The sequence below is a fragment of the Juglans microcarpa x Juglans regia genome, chromosome 6D (genome assembly GCF_004785595.1).
Source record: "Juglans microcarpa x Juglans regia isolate MS1-56 chromosome 6D, Jm3101_v1.0, whole genome shotgun sequence".
In the NCBI taxonomy this organism is placed as follows: domain Eukaryota; kingdom Viridiplantae; phylum Streptophyta; class Magnoliopsida; order Fagales; family Juglandaceae; genus Juglans; species Juglans microcarpa x Juglans regia.
This window is the reverse complement of record NC_054604.1, coordinates 35114321-35132418: the sequence shown is the minus strand read 5'-3', so window position 1 is coordinate 35132418 and position 18098 is coordinate 35114321. Positions and strand designations below refer to the sequence as shown.

The window sequence follows — 18098 nt, the reverse complement described above, 5'->3', positions numbered from 1 at the left end:
CATCTTAATTCATCTCTGAATCCAAACGAGGTCGACACATGTTTACTATTCAGTGAGTTGGGAAATTCAAAATTGCTTGAAAATGAGATTAATATACTCTTTAGCAATGTTGCAGGAGTTCATATCTTAATACATCTTCAGTTTCTTCTTAATTTGTTTGTGGTTTATTTCCAAATTCTTATATCACATTACGTGCGAAATAAAATGAATTCGATTTAAATAGTGACATGATAGAAATTTTTGGTCTACAAATATATTTTATAAAAAAATTATAAATTAATATAGTTTGACAGAGTCGGTGAATTAAATTAAATCACATTACTTTATAAAGTTTTTTTTTTTTTGGTAAGAAAATCTGTTCATAGATGTGATAGTTATCGTGAGATAAATATACTGCTCATCTATGGATTTCACAAGTTTTGGATAACCAAAAAGAATCCTTTTTGTGGTTGGCTGACCGCTGACAGGCACGGCTATTATTCCTTGGCCACTCATTCACTCTTCTACTGTGATAGTGATGGCGAAGCAAACAGGGAAAGAGAGAGAAAAAGGTATCCGCTTTCTGCTCTCTTGGATAACAAGCTTACACATAATAGAGTAGAGAGAAGAAAGAGAAACAAACTGACATCAACCTCATCGTCGTATTCTTCTTCTATAATTATATATCCCTTTCATAGAGAGAAAAAGCTTTAACTCTGCCAGTGTGTGCAGTAGATAGAGAGCAAGAGAGGGATAGATGCGCTGTCCGCATGTTTAAGTGGGACCCTAATCCAACACAAAACATTAAACAAGCCTCGTCCTTTGTTCCTCGTTTCGTAGCTCCCTCGCTCGCTCACTCCCATGTGCTCCGCTTCTCCTTCTTGGTGGCACTCCATTTGTCCGTCTCTACTATTCCATGTGCGACACTGGAAGAACATGGTAAACAGGCAGAAAGTTTCCAGGGACCAATGTATTGTACGAACTGAGATTATGACCCTTTGAAACACACACACATACACACTCTCTCTCTCTCTCTCTCTCTCTCTCTCTCACTCAATGGACTCCACAACTCTTCTTGACCATGTTCTTTTCCAACTTACTCCAACCAGAACCAGGTACTCTTCTTATTCTTCCAGATGTCTATATCCATCTACTTTGTGACTGAATTGAATTTTTAAAATTTTTGTCCTTTGGTTTCCATTTGTTGAAGATGTGACTTGGTGATTTTCGCCGGCGGTCTGGGCGAGAATTTGGCGTCGGGGCTTCTGGAACCCTTTGTTTTGCACCTTAAGTGCGCCAAAGATCAGATTTCGAGAGGTGGGTATTCGATCACTCTGCGTCCGGCAGGCTCACGTGCCCCCTGGTTCACCAAAGCCACTCTGCAAAGGTAAATATTCACGTGAGTCTATGTGCGTGACCTCCTCGGTTTGAAAATGTACATATTTGATTAGTGTTCCTTAGTTCAATGACGTCGTTGTTTAATTGGATTGGTAAATTTGATGGGAATCCCGCTATTTATACAAAAAGATTCTTGCCGAATTCAATTTCTAATTTATTGAAGAAACTAATGGAGTTTTAAATAATTTTAAGCATTTTGGTTGCTTTGGAAGTGTTCCAGCATTCTGTGCTAATTATCTTAGTTTGCTTTATTTGTATGAAACAGGTTTGTGAGATTTGTTAGCACACCAGAAGTTCTTGAGAGATTTGTGACTATAGAGAGAGAGATTGTGCAGATTGAGAATTCAATTCAATCATGTGACTCGATAGAGGCAGATGGTATGGTTAGATATACTCATATATATTATGCCCCTTGTAATAATTCTCCTAAGATCTTTATGTCGAGCAAGTCAATTGCATTCCCAAATTGTTAAACTTCAATTTAGTTTGGTTTTGGTTAATGCCTTTGTTCTGTTGTATTTTCACCAATTATTTGGAAGCACCTTCGATGCTTGGTATATTTTCTGGGTATATCAACATATAATTTGTGGCTATACGCGGTATAGTTTGGAAAACTCACCAATAACCATCATAGATTTCTCATTTTTTTAGGATCTTTAGGCATTGTATAGTTTTAGATAACAGAAAGTAGAATTTGATTGGGATTCAGAAGGTTAGAATATGTACTTTAATCTGACAGCAAAATATGAAACCTGAAAATGAGAGATGGAAATTAGATTATATTTCTTCCAACTTGTAGATTGATGCACTATGTGACTGATTTTTCCTACTTCCTTGGAATTGACAGGAAATGGATCAGCTACTGATGGGAAGAAATCAAATGCCTCTTCTGATGTATGTCATCATTTTTAAGTTCTTGTAAAATAAACTGTTTAGGGATGTTTCCTTTGAAGTTCTCACAAAGTATTGACCTTTTCTTTTGGTTGTGATCTCAGTCAAAGGGTGAATCCAGTGGAAAAGGCAATGGTGTAGCTGAAGAAAACTCCAAGTAATTTTTCTGGTTTTCTATTGGTTGCCTTTAATTATTATATGCACCTAGTTACTATACATGTATACTCTCATGCATTCATTGTTCAGCTGTTGGTAATGAACAGGATTCGTCTTCAGCGTGTTCTGGAAACTCGGAAGGCAGTGCTCCGTAAAGAGCAAGCAATGGCTTATGCCCGTGCTTTAGTTACTGGATATGAGCTGGATTATATAGAAGATCTCATTTCTTTTGCTGATGCTTTTGGAGCTTCTCGTTTAAGGTATAGGGAAAAGAGTAGATCTACAATACTATGAACTACAATGCTTAATCAATTTGTTATTTTATCTTTACCATTTATATTGTCATGCTTCTGATTTACCAGTCTAGATGGTTTTGTTCATTGTTATTTATTATGCACTGAAAGAGTGTCTAGATTTTTTTTTGTCAGTTTCTTTAGGTATTTATCAGCCTTCAAATAAGTCTTTTCAATTAGAGGACCATACTTTGTTAAGATTCTTCCCTGATTGAGGAATGCCACCTACTTTCTCAGTCTTCAACTTGTTTCAGAATTCCTTTTTTTTTTTTTTTTTTTTTGGGGGGGGGGGGGGGAAGGGGGGACGGGGGAACTGTTTAAAATATTCACGAAGGAAAATAATGTGTCTGGTTTCATTTAGGGAAGCGTGCATAAATTTCATCGATCTATGCAAGAAAAAGAACGAAGATAGGCTTTGGGTAGATGAAATTGCAGCAATGCAAGCAAGCTCTCAGCCCGAATTGCCATACTTAGGAACATCTGAGATCATACTTGCTGGTGAAGATCACGACGATAGTTTTATGATAAATGTTCACCCAAATAGTCTCTCAGGTGGGAAACAGAACGGCTCTGTAGATGCATCAGTGTCCAATTCAACTGCAATTAATGGAAGTTTGGATATTAGCCAAGGTATGGTTGCAATTGTCATTACAGCCAAAAACCTCTTTTTACTTATAACACAATCCATAAAAGCTTCTTGACTAGTTTATATGTACATGGAACGTGTATTGATTTTGGCAATCTGCAGATTTTATAGTGACTCTCAAATTTAATAATTTCAAGCTCTACAAGATATAAGGCTTTTGTATTATGTTTTAATTTATTAATTAATTAACAATTAAAATTTGCTTTTTTGCCTGTTACTATCATATATGGACGTGTGCCTGGTATAAGTTAATTGCCATATATAACTAGACAGGCTACTTAAAAAAAGACTGTATGTGCTAAATATAATAAAAAAGCAAGTTGCAAACTGCGTTTTAATCCGAACTAGTTTAGCTTATGGTGACATGAGGTTTTGCACAAAAAAAAAAAACATTCTAGACTTGATGCACGTCAAAACTTTGATTTTCCTAGACTGACAATTCTTCTTGTGTATTCTTACACAGTAGATTTATGCGATTTCCTTTTCATATAAATCATCCTTACCCTGGCCCTACTTGTGCAGAAGAACTGTTTTGTCTGCAGCTTATGTTTAATTTGCTAGTTACAAAGAAACTTGGGTTTTCCCTATAGTGGATAATTGGTACATCTTTGACTCTGAAATGTGCAGATACTAGCTTGCCGGCATCCACTCAAATACCATCAACAAATGGTAGAGCACAAGTGCCACCAATGTCATGGCCGAACCAGCTTCCTCAGTACATGCCCAATTTTCAAGGTCCAGTATTCCAACAAATGCCCCCATATCCAGGCTATGTTTTCCCTGGCATGCAGCCTGCTTCTTCTTACTATCCAGGGCCTAGGCAATGGCCTTCAAATGTGGAAGACGCTGGTCTTGCTCTGGATCGGGAGCTGGATAATCGTCGGAATCATAAATCATCTTATAGAAATAAAAAGAAACTTTCACGTGGTAAAGTTTTGGAAACGTCAGATCAAGATGGATCCACTGAGCCTAGTGACTCCGGTTCTGAGACTGAATCAGAGGATGAGCATTTGGAGAAAGGCAAGAAAAGCTCTTCAAAAGAGCAGCCACGTAAAAAGAAGCACGGGAAGAAGTCATCAAGAAAGGTTGTTATCCGCAATATCAATTACATAACCTCTAAGAGGGATACAGAGAAGGACACTATCTCTGAGGGGAACTCATCTGATGAGGAGTCATTCATTGATGGGGATTCACTCAAACAGCAAGTAGAGGAAGCAGTTGAATCATTGGAGAGAAGACAAAAATCAACTTCACATCGTCGTAAGAAACAACAGGGGGTCAAGCATCCTGGCATTGCAGATGGTTCAAATGATGGTACTGATCAGGAAATTAAGAATGGGGTTTCAAATGATTCTGAGGGAAAAAAAAGAAATGACAACTGGGATGCTTTCCAGAATCTTCTTATGAGAGATGAGTCAAGTTATGTTGCTACAGAGCCTAACACGGTAGAGGTTCAGGAGGAATATTTTATGACTAAAAACTCTGAAGAGGGAAGGGCCTCTAACCTGGAAAAGGAAAAAGTTACAAAGCATCAAACAGTACCAAGTGATTCCTTTGTTGTAACAGAGAGGAATACAGGTATGGATGGGAAAACTCCCCTTCGGGAATTTGAAGTTGAGGAAAGTGTCCACCCAACTATTAGGAAAGCAGATACCACAGCTGAAGAATTGTTGTTTTCACAGAGAATTGAAGAATCAGGGGATCATTCCCATGCCATTCTATCTGATTGTGCTACTGAATTTTCCATAACCAAACGTCAAAATGAAGGGGACTGGTTCATAAGCAGCCAACCCGATAAATCGTCAAATCAGGATGAAAGCAAAGATTTCAACATGTTTGACAGCATTTACAATTCACTGGTAGCTGTTGATGTTTCTTGTGCTGAAAAAAACAAAAAAGATGTTTTAGCCGATGACTCTTTCATGGTTCAAGCTCGATCAGTAGATAATGAATCTGATTCACAATTAAGGACTGACATAAGCATGGTTCCAGAGATTGTCGGAGCTACTCGATATGACAATGGGACACCTGAGATCTCAAACAATAAGCCTGAAGCCATTGCCACTCATGAACCAGATGACCTTTACATGGTGCTCGATCGTGATGCAAGAGTAGAGCACAGTATGGCATCTTGGACTCCGGAAATGGATTATGAAAATAACATTTTATCCGTTGCAGCCAATAAAAGGCAATCTGACAGTGAAACAGCTGGCTGTGTTGATGATAAGCTGCCTTCTAATAGTAAGGATACAAAAGCTAAACGTGAGACACCTGTGGGCAAAGTTTCGAATAAAGAAGCAAGGTCAACACTTTTAAATGGATCCGTTGGAAAAAGCAAACTTGGCACCATATTGAGGAGTAACAAATCATCTTTTGGAAGCCAAACATCAACTACGAAGAGCAAATTTGAGAAGGTATTTAACAAACATTTAGGGTCCAATTGGATCCCTGATTGAATGAGAGAAATAATGAAAAAAAATTGTGATTTCCTTTATAATAAGTTTTCAGCCTTATTTACCCCCCCCCCCCCCCCCCCCCCCCCCCCCCCCCCCCCCCCCCCCCCCCCCCCCCCCCCCCAAAAGAAAAAAAAAAAAAACCATTTCCTTTCCTTTTATCTTTCTTTCTTTCTGGCAAGCAGGGTGTGAGGAGCATATAAATGTCCAATTTAGATTGTTTATAACGTTTGACATGGAATTAGGCACAAGTCCATTGCTTTTTTCTTATCATTTTGAATAATATAATTTCATTGCCAAAAATTTGTTTAAGCTTGGAGATTTCTTTATAAAATGTTTGAAATAATTTTCATGTTTTTCCTTCCACTCTTCAAGTCATTCTGGTGATGACTGGATTAGATGTTCCCACAACAACATGAATGTGTTCATTAAATGCCTGAGTATGTTTCATTTTATGAGGATTTTGAAGTCCCTTAACTTCCATTATCATTTAACTTATTTCTCTGTTTATTTATACTGATTTTATTCACTCTTTTCTGCCCCTAATCTGACAGGAAGAAGAGAAAAGAAAGAGAATGGAGGAGTTACTGCTTAAACGGCAGCAGAGAATTGCTGAAAGAAGTGCTTCTAGCGGACTTAATACAGCAACAACTAAAAGGACAGCTGCAGTAAATAGAACCGTCACAACTTCCATAAAGATCGAGAAGACTAAAACTCAGACCCCAATCCAAGAGACCAAGAAACTACAAAAGCCAGTTCTTAGGAGTTCCACCATAGACCGCCTTGCAACTGCACGGATACATAAGGTCTCCCCAACTCAATCAAAATCTGTGAAGCCCAAAAAATCAACCTTGAAGGCAACTGGTGCAGGTGCAAGCACCTTGCCAAAGAAGACTGCTGATGCTGAGAATAAGAAACCGAGTCCAAACAAAGTAAAGCCTTCAGATGAGATAATGGTCCCTAAGAATTCAAATCAGGCACTTTCTTTGGACTCTGATATCCAAGTAAAGGATTACTTGAATTCAACTGCAGGTTTGCCAGTGAAGTCATTAGCTGCACAAATAACCCAAGCTACTGGTGCACTTGATCTGAAAGATATCAAGGAGCTGCACAGTACATCTTCAACTGAAAAGAATGGGGATGATAAGATGTTGCATAGGGATACCTTGGATGATGGAAACTATAGTGGGAACTCAGTAAATGTTGCCTCATCTGTGCCTACAGATCATATTCCGCATTTGGTTCCGCTAGAAGGTAATGTTGATGGGTTATCTAATGCATCTTCTGTTCATGCCGAAGAAAAAACACTTTCTGAAGGCTCCTGCGACCATATTCCTGAAATTGCTATACATCCTATGCCAGTTTCACCTAACAAAGGTCCGATTGCTTCTGCTGAGAATATTGAAGCAAATGGACCAAAAAATGAAAATATTTTATTCTCGCCAGAAATTTCTGAGATAGAAATTTTAACTCCACCACCAAGTAATGGAGCAGTCTCAAGGACAGTCCATTCCAGGAAGAAATGGGAGAGCGATGAGAACTCAACTAAACCTGCCAAAGGGTTTAGAAGGCTTCTTTTGTTTGGAAGGAAAAAAGCTGAAACTCACTTGTGAATTGATCCTGTGGTAATTGGTTGAACTTTGTGCTAGCAGCTTATGTGTTCATACCATTCCATGATGCCTCTGCTTTAGATTATTGGTTATTCAGGAGCAAGGGCTAACTTGCAATCGAATAGATTGACAGCTGATATGTGCATTACAGCTGTAGAGTGGAGATATTAAGAGCTCACATCATAATAAGGCTTTCGGTTTGGCTGCCATGCGACTATTTGCAATGTTATGTATCTGAATTTGGAGTGTAAACAAGTGATCTCATAATTTGGTAAACCTTATGAATTTGCTTGGATAGATATATATATATACACGTTTGGAGTCTTTTTGTTTGGGTTCTGTGTTCTAATTTTGGAATTCTGTTGATATGTAATGCAAAAAGCCCTGTAATGTTTCGTGGTTGGCATTCTGTAATACTCCATTAATAATTCTTTGGTGGGAGAATCTCTCTTATTTCTATTTTGGATATGTACTTATCCATGAGATTTTGTCAATCTAGAGATAATTGGGTTAGGATGGATTCAAAACTTGATATGACAAACATAGATGATAAGAAAGACAGTACTGCACTTTTATGATGAAATAATTGTCATTACATGTTCCATATATTCAATGCCAAAATAAGGGATACAGTTTGAAACATGTTTTTCGAAGTCTAATACCTTCAACAACTCTCTTTCAGTGGAAACTTTCTTTTGTTCACCTTGTCGTATATATGGTATCGTCTTTATAATATCATATCCTCAACCATTAATTTTCATCCAATAAAATTATCTGTTTAATTTTTATTGTTAAGAACTTGAGATAAAAAACAAAATAAAAAAAATGTGATATGACACAATATTATTGATTATATTATGAAAGATGTTAATTACAAATTTCTTGTAGAGAGGAGACTGGAAAACAAAGTCCAAGCCAGAAGACAGAAAGACAAGCTGCATTGAAGCTAAAGGCCAACTCTTTCGTACACCTCAGGTGTCCCTCCTAGAGATACCCTCACCACCAGCCGTTGGATTTTGTTATGGATAATGATAGGTTTAGTACTTCTTATCGTCTCTTTATTACTAGTCTCTTTTTTTTTTTTAATTTTTAATTTTTAATTTATTTTACTTAATAGTTAATGAATTGACTATTAATAAAATTATATATTTTTTAAATTTTTTTTTAATAATTAAGAATGTTAAAAAAATACTTTAAAAAAATTTAAATAAGAAGTGGTAGGAAGTAAAAAAGTAAACGAATAAATAAAGCCCACCAGGCAGCTTTACGTTAATAATTAGAAGCATCGGTTCGATTCACCTTCTCGTCTTTAATACTCTCTACCTACACATAGTCGTCGCAACAAATCATCAAATTGCTTTTTCTTCTTCATTACTCTACGCGTAAGATTTGCCCCCACCGACACTCAATCAATCGCCTTAACAAATCATCAATTTGCTTTTACTTTCTTGTTGTGTGGATCCATTCCATAATTGATAATTTTATATAAACTCCGTTTCATGTTCAACATACCGAAAATGCCCTTTTGCTAGTGCCTTGAGATACAACTTTTCAATCATTTGGTGTGATGCTGTTTTCTCTTTCGTAGATCGTTTCAGTACCAGTCATTGCTTCTTCCACACTCGCTCGGGATTTCCGTATGTTATAAAGAAAAAGAGTAGAAATTAGAAAGAGAAGAAGCGTGACACAGAGACGGAGACAGAGAAGAAGGTAGATCTCGTTGGATTGTGAAGCTTCTTATCCATGGCTTCCAAGCTTCTATTGATTGCAGTCTCAATCCTTGATGCCATCGCTTTCAGTTTGGCTGTCGGTGCTGAGCAAAGGAGAAGCACTGTGAGTATCATTCCTTTCATCTCCGTTTCTACAACTCAACTCTTTTCTCCGTTACTTTTGTTCCCAACCCATTTCAATCTTTTTGTAGCAAATTCAGCAAGTGACTATTTTCTTGCGGGTTATTTTGATTTCTGGTTTTTATACGCCGAAGAAGAAAAGGCACTAGTTTTCTTTTTCTTCCTTCTACAATTTGCGGCATTCAGTTCTTTGTATTCCTAACGAGGAATAATAGTTACGACAATCAAATTTTTTTACGTCAAATGCTGCTGAAGTCTCACTACTGGCTCTATCTCCCGATGAGATTTTTTTATCTGATGAAAATGCCTGACTTGTTAATTGGCATGGCTTGTCTCTCTTTCTCTATTTCACGCACACTTTTAAGAGGGAGATAAGAGCATCCAATGGTTCCCTAAAACCACTTTTTTCCTATAATTTGGGAAAAAATTTAGGGAATACTCTCAAAACCTCCCTCCATCCGGATATCTATTTTAGGAAAAAGATTTAGGAAATAAATAACCACTATTCATTCTTTAAATCAATTTTATCAATATTTTATTCATTTCAATTAAATTAATTCTTATTTCAATCATCTACACTTTCTTTTATACTCATATTTGTTGTAGTTTTAAAAATAATTTAAATAACTACGAAAATATAAAAAATATTTAAAATAATTTAAATTTTTATTTAAAATATTCACTAGAATAATAGTTCAAAACATAAAAAAATATTGAGTAGTTATATTTGTAAATGAAAGTGAGAGAAAAAAATAATAAAGAAAGAATAGAAAAATATTTTTTTAATAGAATAGGGAATAGATAGGGAATGAGATGTAGAAGGTTTTTGAAATATGAGTAAAATTTAGGAAAAAATTTTAGGATGTACTTTTTAGCTAAATTATAGGGAATTTTATAGGAAACCAATGTGAATGCTCTAACATTGAGATGGGGAGTGTGTCAATTAAAGAAACATGTTTGGGATGTTGTACCAGCAAAACAAATTCCCTTAAGTTTCGTACATATTTTTGCAGGCATGCACATATGTTTGCAGGCATAAGTTGACTAACAGGTTCCATTGAAATCTGTTACTCAAAACTAAATCATGAAAAGTTCCTTGCCCCTTCTCTTTTTCCCCCTTTTCTTTGGGTGGGGGTTGGGAACTATGGCGGTTTAACTTCTGTTTGGTGGCCCAGAAAGTTAAAGCCGAGGCCAGAATGGTGAAAAGACTAATTAAGGCTGGATGCTGGATTTTCAGCCCCAGTTCATGCTTTCAACGTGTCAAATAGATTATAAAACTAAAAGACATTATATGTCTTGAGAAGTCAACATTTGTTGGTTTTTCCACTTTGGTGTAAATCATTAACTTCTAACTGATTAATTGAAATGGAAGATAAATGAATAAACAGATGCTGAAGCCTGAAAGTACGTCCGCTAAATTAGGAATTATATGACTAATGTTTTCTCATATGAACTTGAGAATTGGTTTGGACCTGACATAATTAATATCAGTGGCTGATTGCTGGTTCCTTACGATATAATGAACAATAACTTCTTTTGACAGGCCAAAGTTGCCGTGGATAATGAAGCAAATTATAGGTACTGTGTCTATGACTCTGACATTGCAACAGGCTTGGGTGTTGGTGCATTTTTGTTTCTCATGGCTAGTCAAGTCATTATAATGGTTGCAAGCCGATGCTTCTGCTGTGGAAAGCCGTTGAGTCCTGGAGGTTCAAGAGCCTTGGCAATTGTTCTTTTCATTATCTGCTGGTATGTGCCCTTACCAATGTGACAATAAGTTACAGTCTCCGACAGACTTGAAATTTAGAGACTCCGACATTAGTTCACATGACAATCATTATTGCCAGCTTAACTTTAATTGAAAACCACTCATGTAAGAATTTATCAAGCGCCTAGGCTTTGCTTCTTGTACTATTTGAGATCGAGATGATTGTTTTATCCTATGATCTCTCTCAGGCTGTTTTTCTTGATCGCGGAAATCTGCTTGCTGGCTGGTTCAGTGAGGAATGCATACCACACCAAGTATGCAATAGCCGATGCAGATCCTCCATCTTGCTCAATCTTGAGAAAGGGAGTTTTTGGAGCAGGAGCAGCTTTCATTTTCTTCACTACCATAGTTTCTGAGTTTTACTATGTTTGCTATTCCAAGGCCAGAGAAAGCTTCCAGCCATATGGTAGAGACCCTGGTGTGGGTATGGGAACCTACAAATGAGCTGCATTAAGGTGATCAATTTGTGGCCACTACTTTGCATGTAGATGTGACTGTCTGGACTCGCTGCATTGATTTTCTTACCCCATTGCTGTTTTTTCCAGTTTCATTGCATGTATTAAGGATTCACTATAGTAGGTGATGGCTTGTGTATTATTCAAATTGTCAGATGATTATCTGACAGAAACCATTTCATGTGTTCAAATAAAAACCAAATTTTTACCGGACTATAAAATGCATGTTTTCTCTTTCCCTTTGTGACTAGACTTCACCCACCATTTTTGTACAACCAATTTTCCATTGTTCCATGGAACGTTACAGCTCCATCAGTATCTGGCGATTTATTTCTGTGATTCCATTACCATGTATTGAGGTATACACTTGAAACATGGGCTTCTCCAGTTAGTGAGTAATACATGCAATTTAGGTGCACACTGGGTAATGGTAACAGTAATCAAACTAAATTAGCAGGAGAGAACATAACTACTATTTCATCCTCTCTTCCCAAGGATCGTCGTTCTGACAGGCTACAAAATAAAATCAAGCAGAGCGTGCAAAGTAGCTGTGGCGGTCACACTGGGTTTTCAACCCAGGAACATCCTGAAGTGAAACTGGGGGGATGTTGCAGGGGCTTGGTTGAATACAATCCCAGTTGATTGGGATACTGAGAACCAATTTAGGATGACATCCATTAATTGGGTTCCAGAGGGTGCATCTATGAGAGAGAAATAGAGATGTGGACCCCGACCCTACCCATCTGCCCAAGACCTCCCCAGACTTCTTGTTTGGGTAGGGGGGCTCCAACCGTCTGTTTTCTCTCATAAATTCGTCTTGCCGTTGCTCGAGCAATGGCAGGGGATCTGGATTCGACATTGATGCTGCAAAAAATGGTGAAAGTCCCTCTTCAGCCCCTGTTGGAGGTTGTATAGAAATATCAAATTGCACTGAAAATCACAACGCACTACAATGGTAACTACTGGCAAGAAAGGCAGAAAGGCAATATAGTGTAGGATGTCAATGCAATCAAGAAGTTCAGTGGCAAAACGATGCTTACCTTTCCCATATCTGCCTAAGCACTGGTTTCGTTTCGTTTCGTTTTCATGCCCAATGTGCGCGGCGTAATTTTGAATCATTTTGATTGCAAATGCCATGGGACCATGATAACTGCATAATTAAGGCATTTGAATGCAAATGGAGGGAGTTTTGATGATGGCAACTGCCATCCCCCACATTTTTATTACGTTGCCATTTCTTATTAGTGAATACTGTTCGCATCCTGAAGGCAAACGGGGCAATTTTTTCTGCATCAGGAGTGGGAAAACAGCTTGGAGTATTCAAACACAAATAGATTATATAAAAATAAATTTATAAATTGACGTGATTTTATATGATCTGTTAAATATATTTTATAATAAAAATAATTTTATAATCTGATGTATCAGATCACTTTAATTTATAAATTTATTTTTATATAATTTTCCTGTGACCAGAGTCTCTTTTCGTTAATATGTCTGCCAGAGTGCATGCTCGCTCTTGGTTTGCCAACTCATCCTGCAATTAATTAAACGTAGTGTGTAAGAGATCCATGTTTCTCAGCCTGTTGCCTCTCCAGAGCCCAAAATACACCGGACTCCAGCCTGCAGCCTGGACTACACTAGCCTGACATTGCCGCTGCTAGATGCAACCGAAGACGAACTTCACACTACCAAAAACTACGAAATGTGAATGCCTCTCGTTTGTTTTTAAGGAACGATACGAGTGGAGATTAAAATTAAGTAGAATAAAATATTATTAGAATATATTTTTTAATTTTATTTTTATTTTAAAATTTTAAAGAAATGAATTGTTTATTTTATTTTATATAAAATTTTAAAAAAATTATAATGATAAATGAAAAATTTTTAAAGTTTTCGAAATCTTAAATTTTAGTCTTGAAAACAAATCAGGCCTAAAAATTCAGAGAAAAAAACAATAAAAAGTGAACATATGAATTATAAAAGAGCTAAAGGCTTGGATTAAGTATTTCATTTCTTCAATATAACTTTCTTAAATTTTTATACAAAATAATAATAAATACTTATTCAAGCTCGTAGCTTTATGACCTGTAACCAAAGGACTTGCTCAAGCCGTACGTATCATTTAAGCTCGATTGTCGATAACTGTATATTGGACATTTGTGCAGCAGCATCTCCCGGGTCCCGCGGATCTTTACTGTATTAGTGGTGAAGTAGCTACATTTTAGTTAAAATTTAATTTTTTTTTAATTTAACTAATCACTTTCTAACAATATTAAATAATAAAATTTTTAAATTATTCTCTACTCTATTGAAATATTTATTTTTATTCTTTCTCTATAATTTTTATTGGTATGATAGTTAAAAAGTTTATTCAAGTTAATCGCCTAAAAAACACGGATGTACATAAAAAATATGATAAGTTTTAACAAATATATTTATAATTCAACATAACTACTTATAAACGTACACAACTTTAATTTGAATTGATTTTTTTCTTAAAAGAGGACGGTACTCTAATTTTATTGATAACCTTCACTTATAGTGATAGAAAATCATAGTTACAACCAAATACCTGAGTGATACAAATAAGCATAAAATCAAAACCCAGGTATAAAAAACCTAATCAACCAATCAAAATAAAACATTGATCACTATTGTTCATAATAAAATAACAAAAACAGGACCAACCCTAAAAACATTTGAATTGGGTTAAATGGAATGAAATGCATATATACTACACACAATAAGAGTTGACAACATAACAAATAGTATTTGGCAGACATACACCAACTAAATGTAATATGATAATTTTTCCATTGATTTGTTTCTCTCTAATCACAACAGAACATACACAGTCAAAAAAAAAAAAAAAAACAGAACATATAGTACCTAGAGAGCTCTAGTTCTTTTCTACAAGGAGAGCTTAGAAAGACAAGAAAGAAATAAAATAAGTAAAAAAATTTGAATGGAAAGCGTATTTGGCTCAACAGATTTGAAAAAAAGCTCTAACTATTTTTATTTTTCATTTAACTAATTCGTTGTAGAATATTTTTTAAGGGAAATGGCTAAAATATAGCCATGCATTAAGCAATGGCTTTACCCGTTTACCGAGCCCACTACGAAGGCTCTCAGAACCATAAAGCAATAGATCCTCCTGGGCCTCAAGCCATCTTCTCTCTACAACATTTGAAAATGTAGCTAGGATGACTCCAATATGCGTATCTCAAATATGCCTTTAATGTACTTTTTTTTTTTCTTTCAAATGTTTTTTAAATATTTTTAATTATTAAAAAAAATATTATAAATTTACTAATAATTACTTCCTTAACCATTAAAAAAAATTAAAATACATGAAGATGCACATTTGGGATGCACTTTGCCACATTTTAGAATCACCCAATCTTGAAATGGGATTGTCAAAGGTTATACTCGAAGGAGATGTATTGCAAGTAGTCACCATGGCAAACAAGGTTGCTACAGACCTAAGTTTAGGTGGTTTACTGATTGAAGATGCTCAAAGTGTCTTAACAGCTCTTACTTCATGGTCTGTTGTTCATACAAATAGGAATTCTAATATGGCAGCTCATAGATTGGCAAAAGTTGGTGATCTTGATCTTGATGAAGACAAGTATGTCTTGGAAGAAATTCCTCGATGTATTCAATCCACTGTTTTAAGTGATTTAATGTAAGTCTTCTGTTATTAATGAAATTAAGTTTTCATTTAAAAAAAAACGCAATCATTTTCCTTTTAAAATATGCTCATTAATTACTTGATCATAGCCCAAAAATAATTCCCTCAATGAAAAAGCATTTATTCTATATTTAATTTGAGAAATAATTTAATCATAAAAAAATATATCATAAAAAAAATCTATAAATTAACATGACTTGATACAATGCATTAGACTATTAAATATTTTTATTGTAAAATAAATCTAACCTATTATATAAAGTCATATCAATTATAAGTTTATTTTTATGAGATTTTTTTTGTAATTGTATCACTTCTCATCTAATTTTCTATTTTTAGCTAAATAACTTGCAATTTGAATATTGTTCCCCAATTCTCACTCCTGGGGCTACGCTACTCTCTCTTTTCATCCAAACTGCATTGTTACGGTTATAGTTAAAATCTTTGTCGTTTCTAGATCTTGAATGCCAGCTTAGTTGCTTGAAATTCCTATACATATCCTGCTGTTTTGTAATTAATTGTTCCTTGTATTTTGAATCAGCCAATAATCCTGCAATACAATCATGTTTCCACGCTTGACCGAATAATCCTGAAACATGATTGATACTTTGTTCGTGTCGAACTAGAACATTATTGATACTCAGAAGGCCAACCTCTGCATTATGTTCCTCTTTTATTTTTTTTTCTTTTTTTTTAATTTATATATATATATATATTTTTATTGAGTTGGAAATAGTACAACAGTGCACATGCAAGCCTTATAAAAGCTAGAAAATTAATGTTACATTGTCATGTCCCCTTACCTAGCTCGATTATGTACGTACCTGCCATATGCTCTCAGCTTTCAGTGGTGATGATATATTCATTGGCCTTTCTTTATTCTAAAATTCATGCATGCATCTTGTTTGGATATTTGCGGTGCTAGCCTGCTTGGTCTCTTCCTCTGCCAGCCCCGGCCTTAAGTTGCCTTCGTTTCAATAATCCCATGGGCATTCGATTTCAGTTCATATTACTATATATCTTCGCATTTCTCCTTTTGCCCATGATCTTCTATATATATATATATATATATATATATATATATATATATATATATTTCCACTAGGTCCGGCCAGAATCCTTTTTCAAGCCCCAAACAGGCTGTTGGGAATCAAGTCACGTAGTGTAGTACTCTTAATTAGTTGTCTTATATTATCTCTCATTATGTGGAGTAGTTTGTAATGATTTAGCTCTAACTTAATTATTAATAATGGTGCATATGGCAATTATGGAATTAAACAATATTGAAAAGCTTGTGCAGGATAATGCATGGGTACGTAGGAGATCAACAGTAGTACTATTATATATAGGTACGTACAAATTATATGGAGTAATAAGAAAATAAACTAAATAAATAAAATTCATGCGAAATTAATAAGCTAAGGTAAAAAAGCTATCTTAATTGGGACGTCCATGTTAACCAATATACTGCAATTAGCCAAGACAAGAACAGATCTGCCAGTACTCAACACCAAGCTGGAACTGTCGAAATCATGGGGTCTACTAATTCTGACATAGTCAAGATTTGAGAGAAAAGATTGTTGACTTTTTCTTTATTGTCTTAATACTGTAATCTTGTATTTATGTCATTGTAATCATGCCTTTAGTTACCCGTTACACTACAAGATCATGTATATATAAAGATATGTAAATATGAAATGGAATATACAGTACTTTTTCAAAGTACTCTTCTCTGTTTTGTTGTTATCCTTTCAGTTCATATGTTTGATCGATCTCTACGTGTCAATGTATGTGCTATATATGTCTGCATGCGTTTGCAATGCAAAGAGCTTTGAAGATAAAACCGATCGAAAGATTATAATCATGGTTTCGTTGAAAAAGCTAGAAACGAAGGGGAGTTAATGGAGAAGTGAAGCGACGGTACTGCATGAGACATGATGGCCATTCATTAATGGGGCCTTTCCTTCTTCTTTTTCTTCTTCATTTTTTTTTTTAATTATTAGCTTTAGGTTGCCACGACGTTGTAAGTACTCTTGTGATCTGAGAGTGCTCAGGGGTTCGTTAAAGAGAGAAAAGACTGTTAGATCATGATATATATTTAAGAGTCAACGACATGACTTGGTTGACTTGTGTATCTTCCTCAAATTGCAGTCTATATGTATAAACGTATGGACTATGGAGTAGTCGTAGTGTCACCCAATCATGGAGACCAACCCACCAAAATTGTCTGAATTATATTCTGAGGTTGCTTTTGTCTTCCAATTGGGGGTTGGACGGCGGTGCACTTTTCCCCTTGTACCTGCCGTTTGCATCACTTCTTTCCACCTTTCTTTGCACAGAACAATTTCTCATTCTTTTTTTTTTTTTTTGAGAAATTTAAATCGAGAAATTAGATAATATTGTCTTTTTGTTTTCTATTTTATGAGCACATATATAGTTTAATTGGCGGTCTTGCTGGCCATCCACCGCCTCTGCCGTCCCTCTTCTTTCCAAGCTTCTTTCCTCTTCTTTTATGAGAACTTGAGTTCCACAAACTTCTTGTGCAAGAATGAGTTGTAATGCATCTTTGAAAGAGGTCAAAAGTCTAGCTAGCTGTAGATTATTATGATCATAAATATATATATATATATATATTTATATATAATATAATATGTATAAGCAAGTTCATTTGGCTTAAAAATAAAAGTACTCAAGAAGCTAACCCTGGCATGCTTAAGATATAAAGCTTTCCCGGTACCGAGGCATAAAGAGATTATATTTTAATTATATGTCACGTTTTGAACTTTGCATTGGGGAAAATGTTATTAATTTCTTTCAATCTACACTAGCCTGGCATTGGTAGCCCAAGCCTAGTCTTTTAGGTATAGATTAGATTCCTATATATTTGGAGTCAACTCCTAAGAAC

At 35.5% G+C, this 18098-nt stretch overlaps 2 protein-coding genes across 2 annotated transcripts; both read left to right on the top strand.

Moving 5' to 3' along the window:
• Positions 1–670: 670 nt before the first annotated feature.
• On the top strand, positions 671–7885 carry LOC121233964 (COP1-interacting protein 7). Its single transcript, XM_041129747.1, has 9 exons — positions 671–1094; positions 1190–1366; positions 1643–1755; positions 2225–2271; positions 2373–2425; positions 2532–2684; positions 3079–3347; positions 3991–5777; positions 6371–7885. Exons 1-9 carry the CDS (start codon positions 1036–1038, stop codon positions 7427–7429), a joined length of 3717 nt encoding a protein of 1238 aa, XP_040985681.1. The 5' UTR covers positions 671–1035; the 3' UTR covers positions 7430–7885.
• A 1055-nt stretch (positions 7886–8940) lies between these two features.
• On the top strand, positions 8941–11715 carry LOC121233966. Its single transcript, XM_041129748.1, has 3 exons — positions 8941–9259; positions 10820–11025; positions 11233–11715. Exons 1-3 carry the CDS (start codon positions 9170–9172, stop codon positions 11486–11488), a joined length of 552 nt encoding a protein of 183 aa, XP_040985682.1. The 5' UTR covers positions 8941–9169; the 3' UTR covers positions 11489–11715.
• The last annotated feature ends 6383 nt before the right edge of the window (positions 11716–18098 follow it).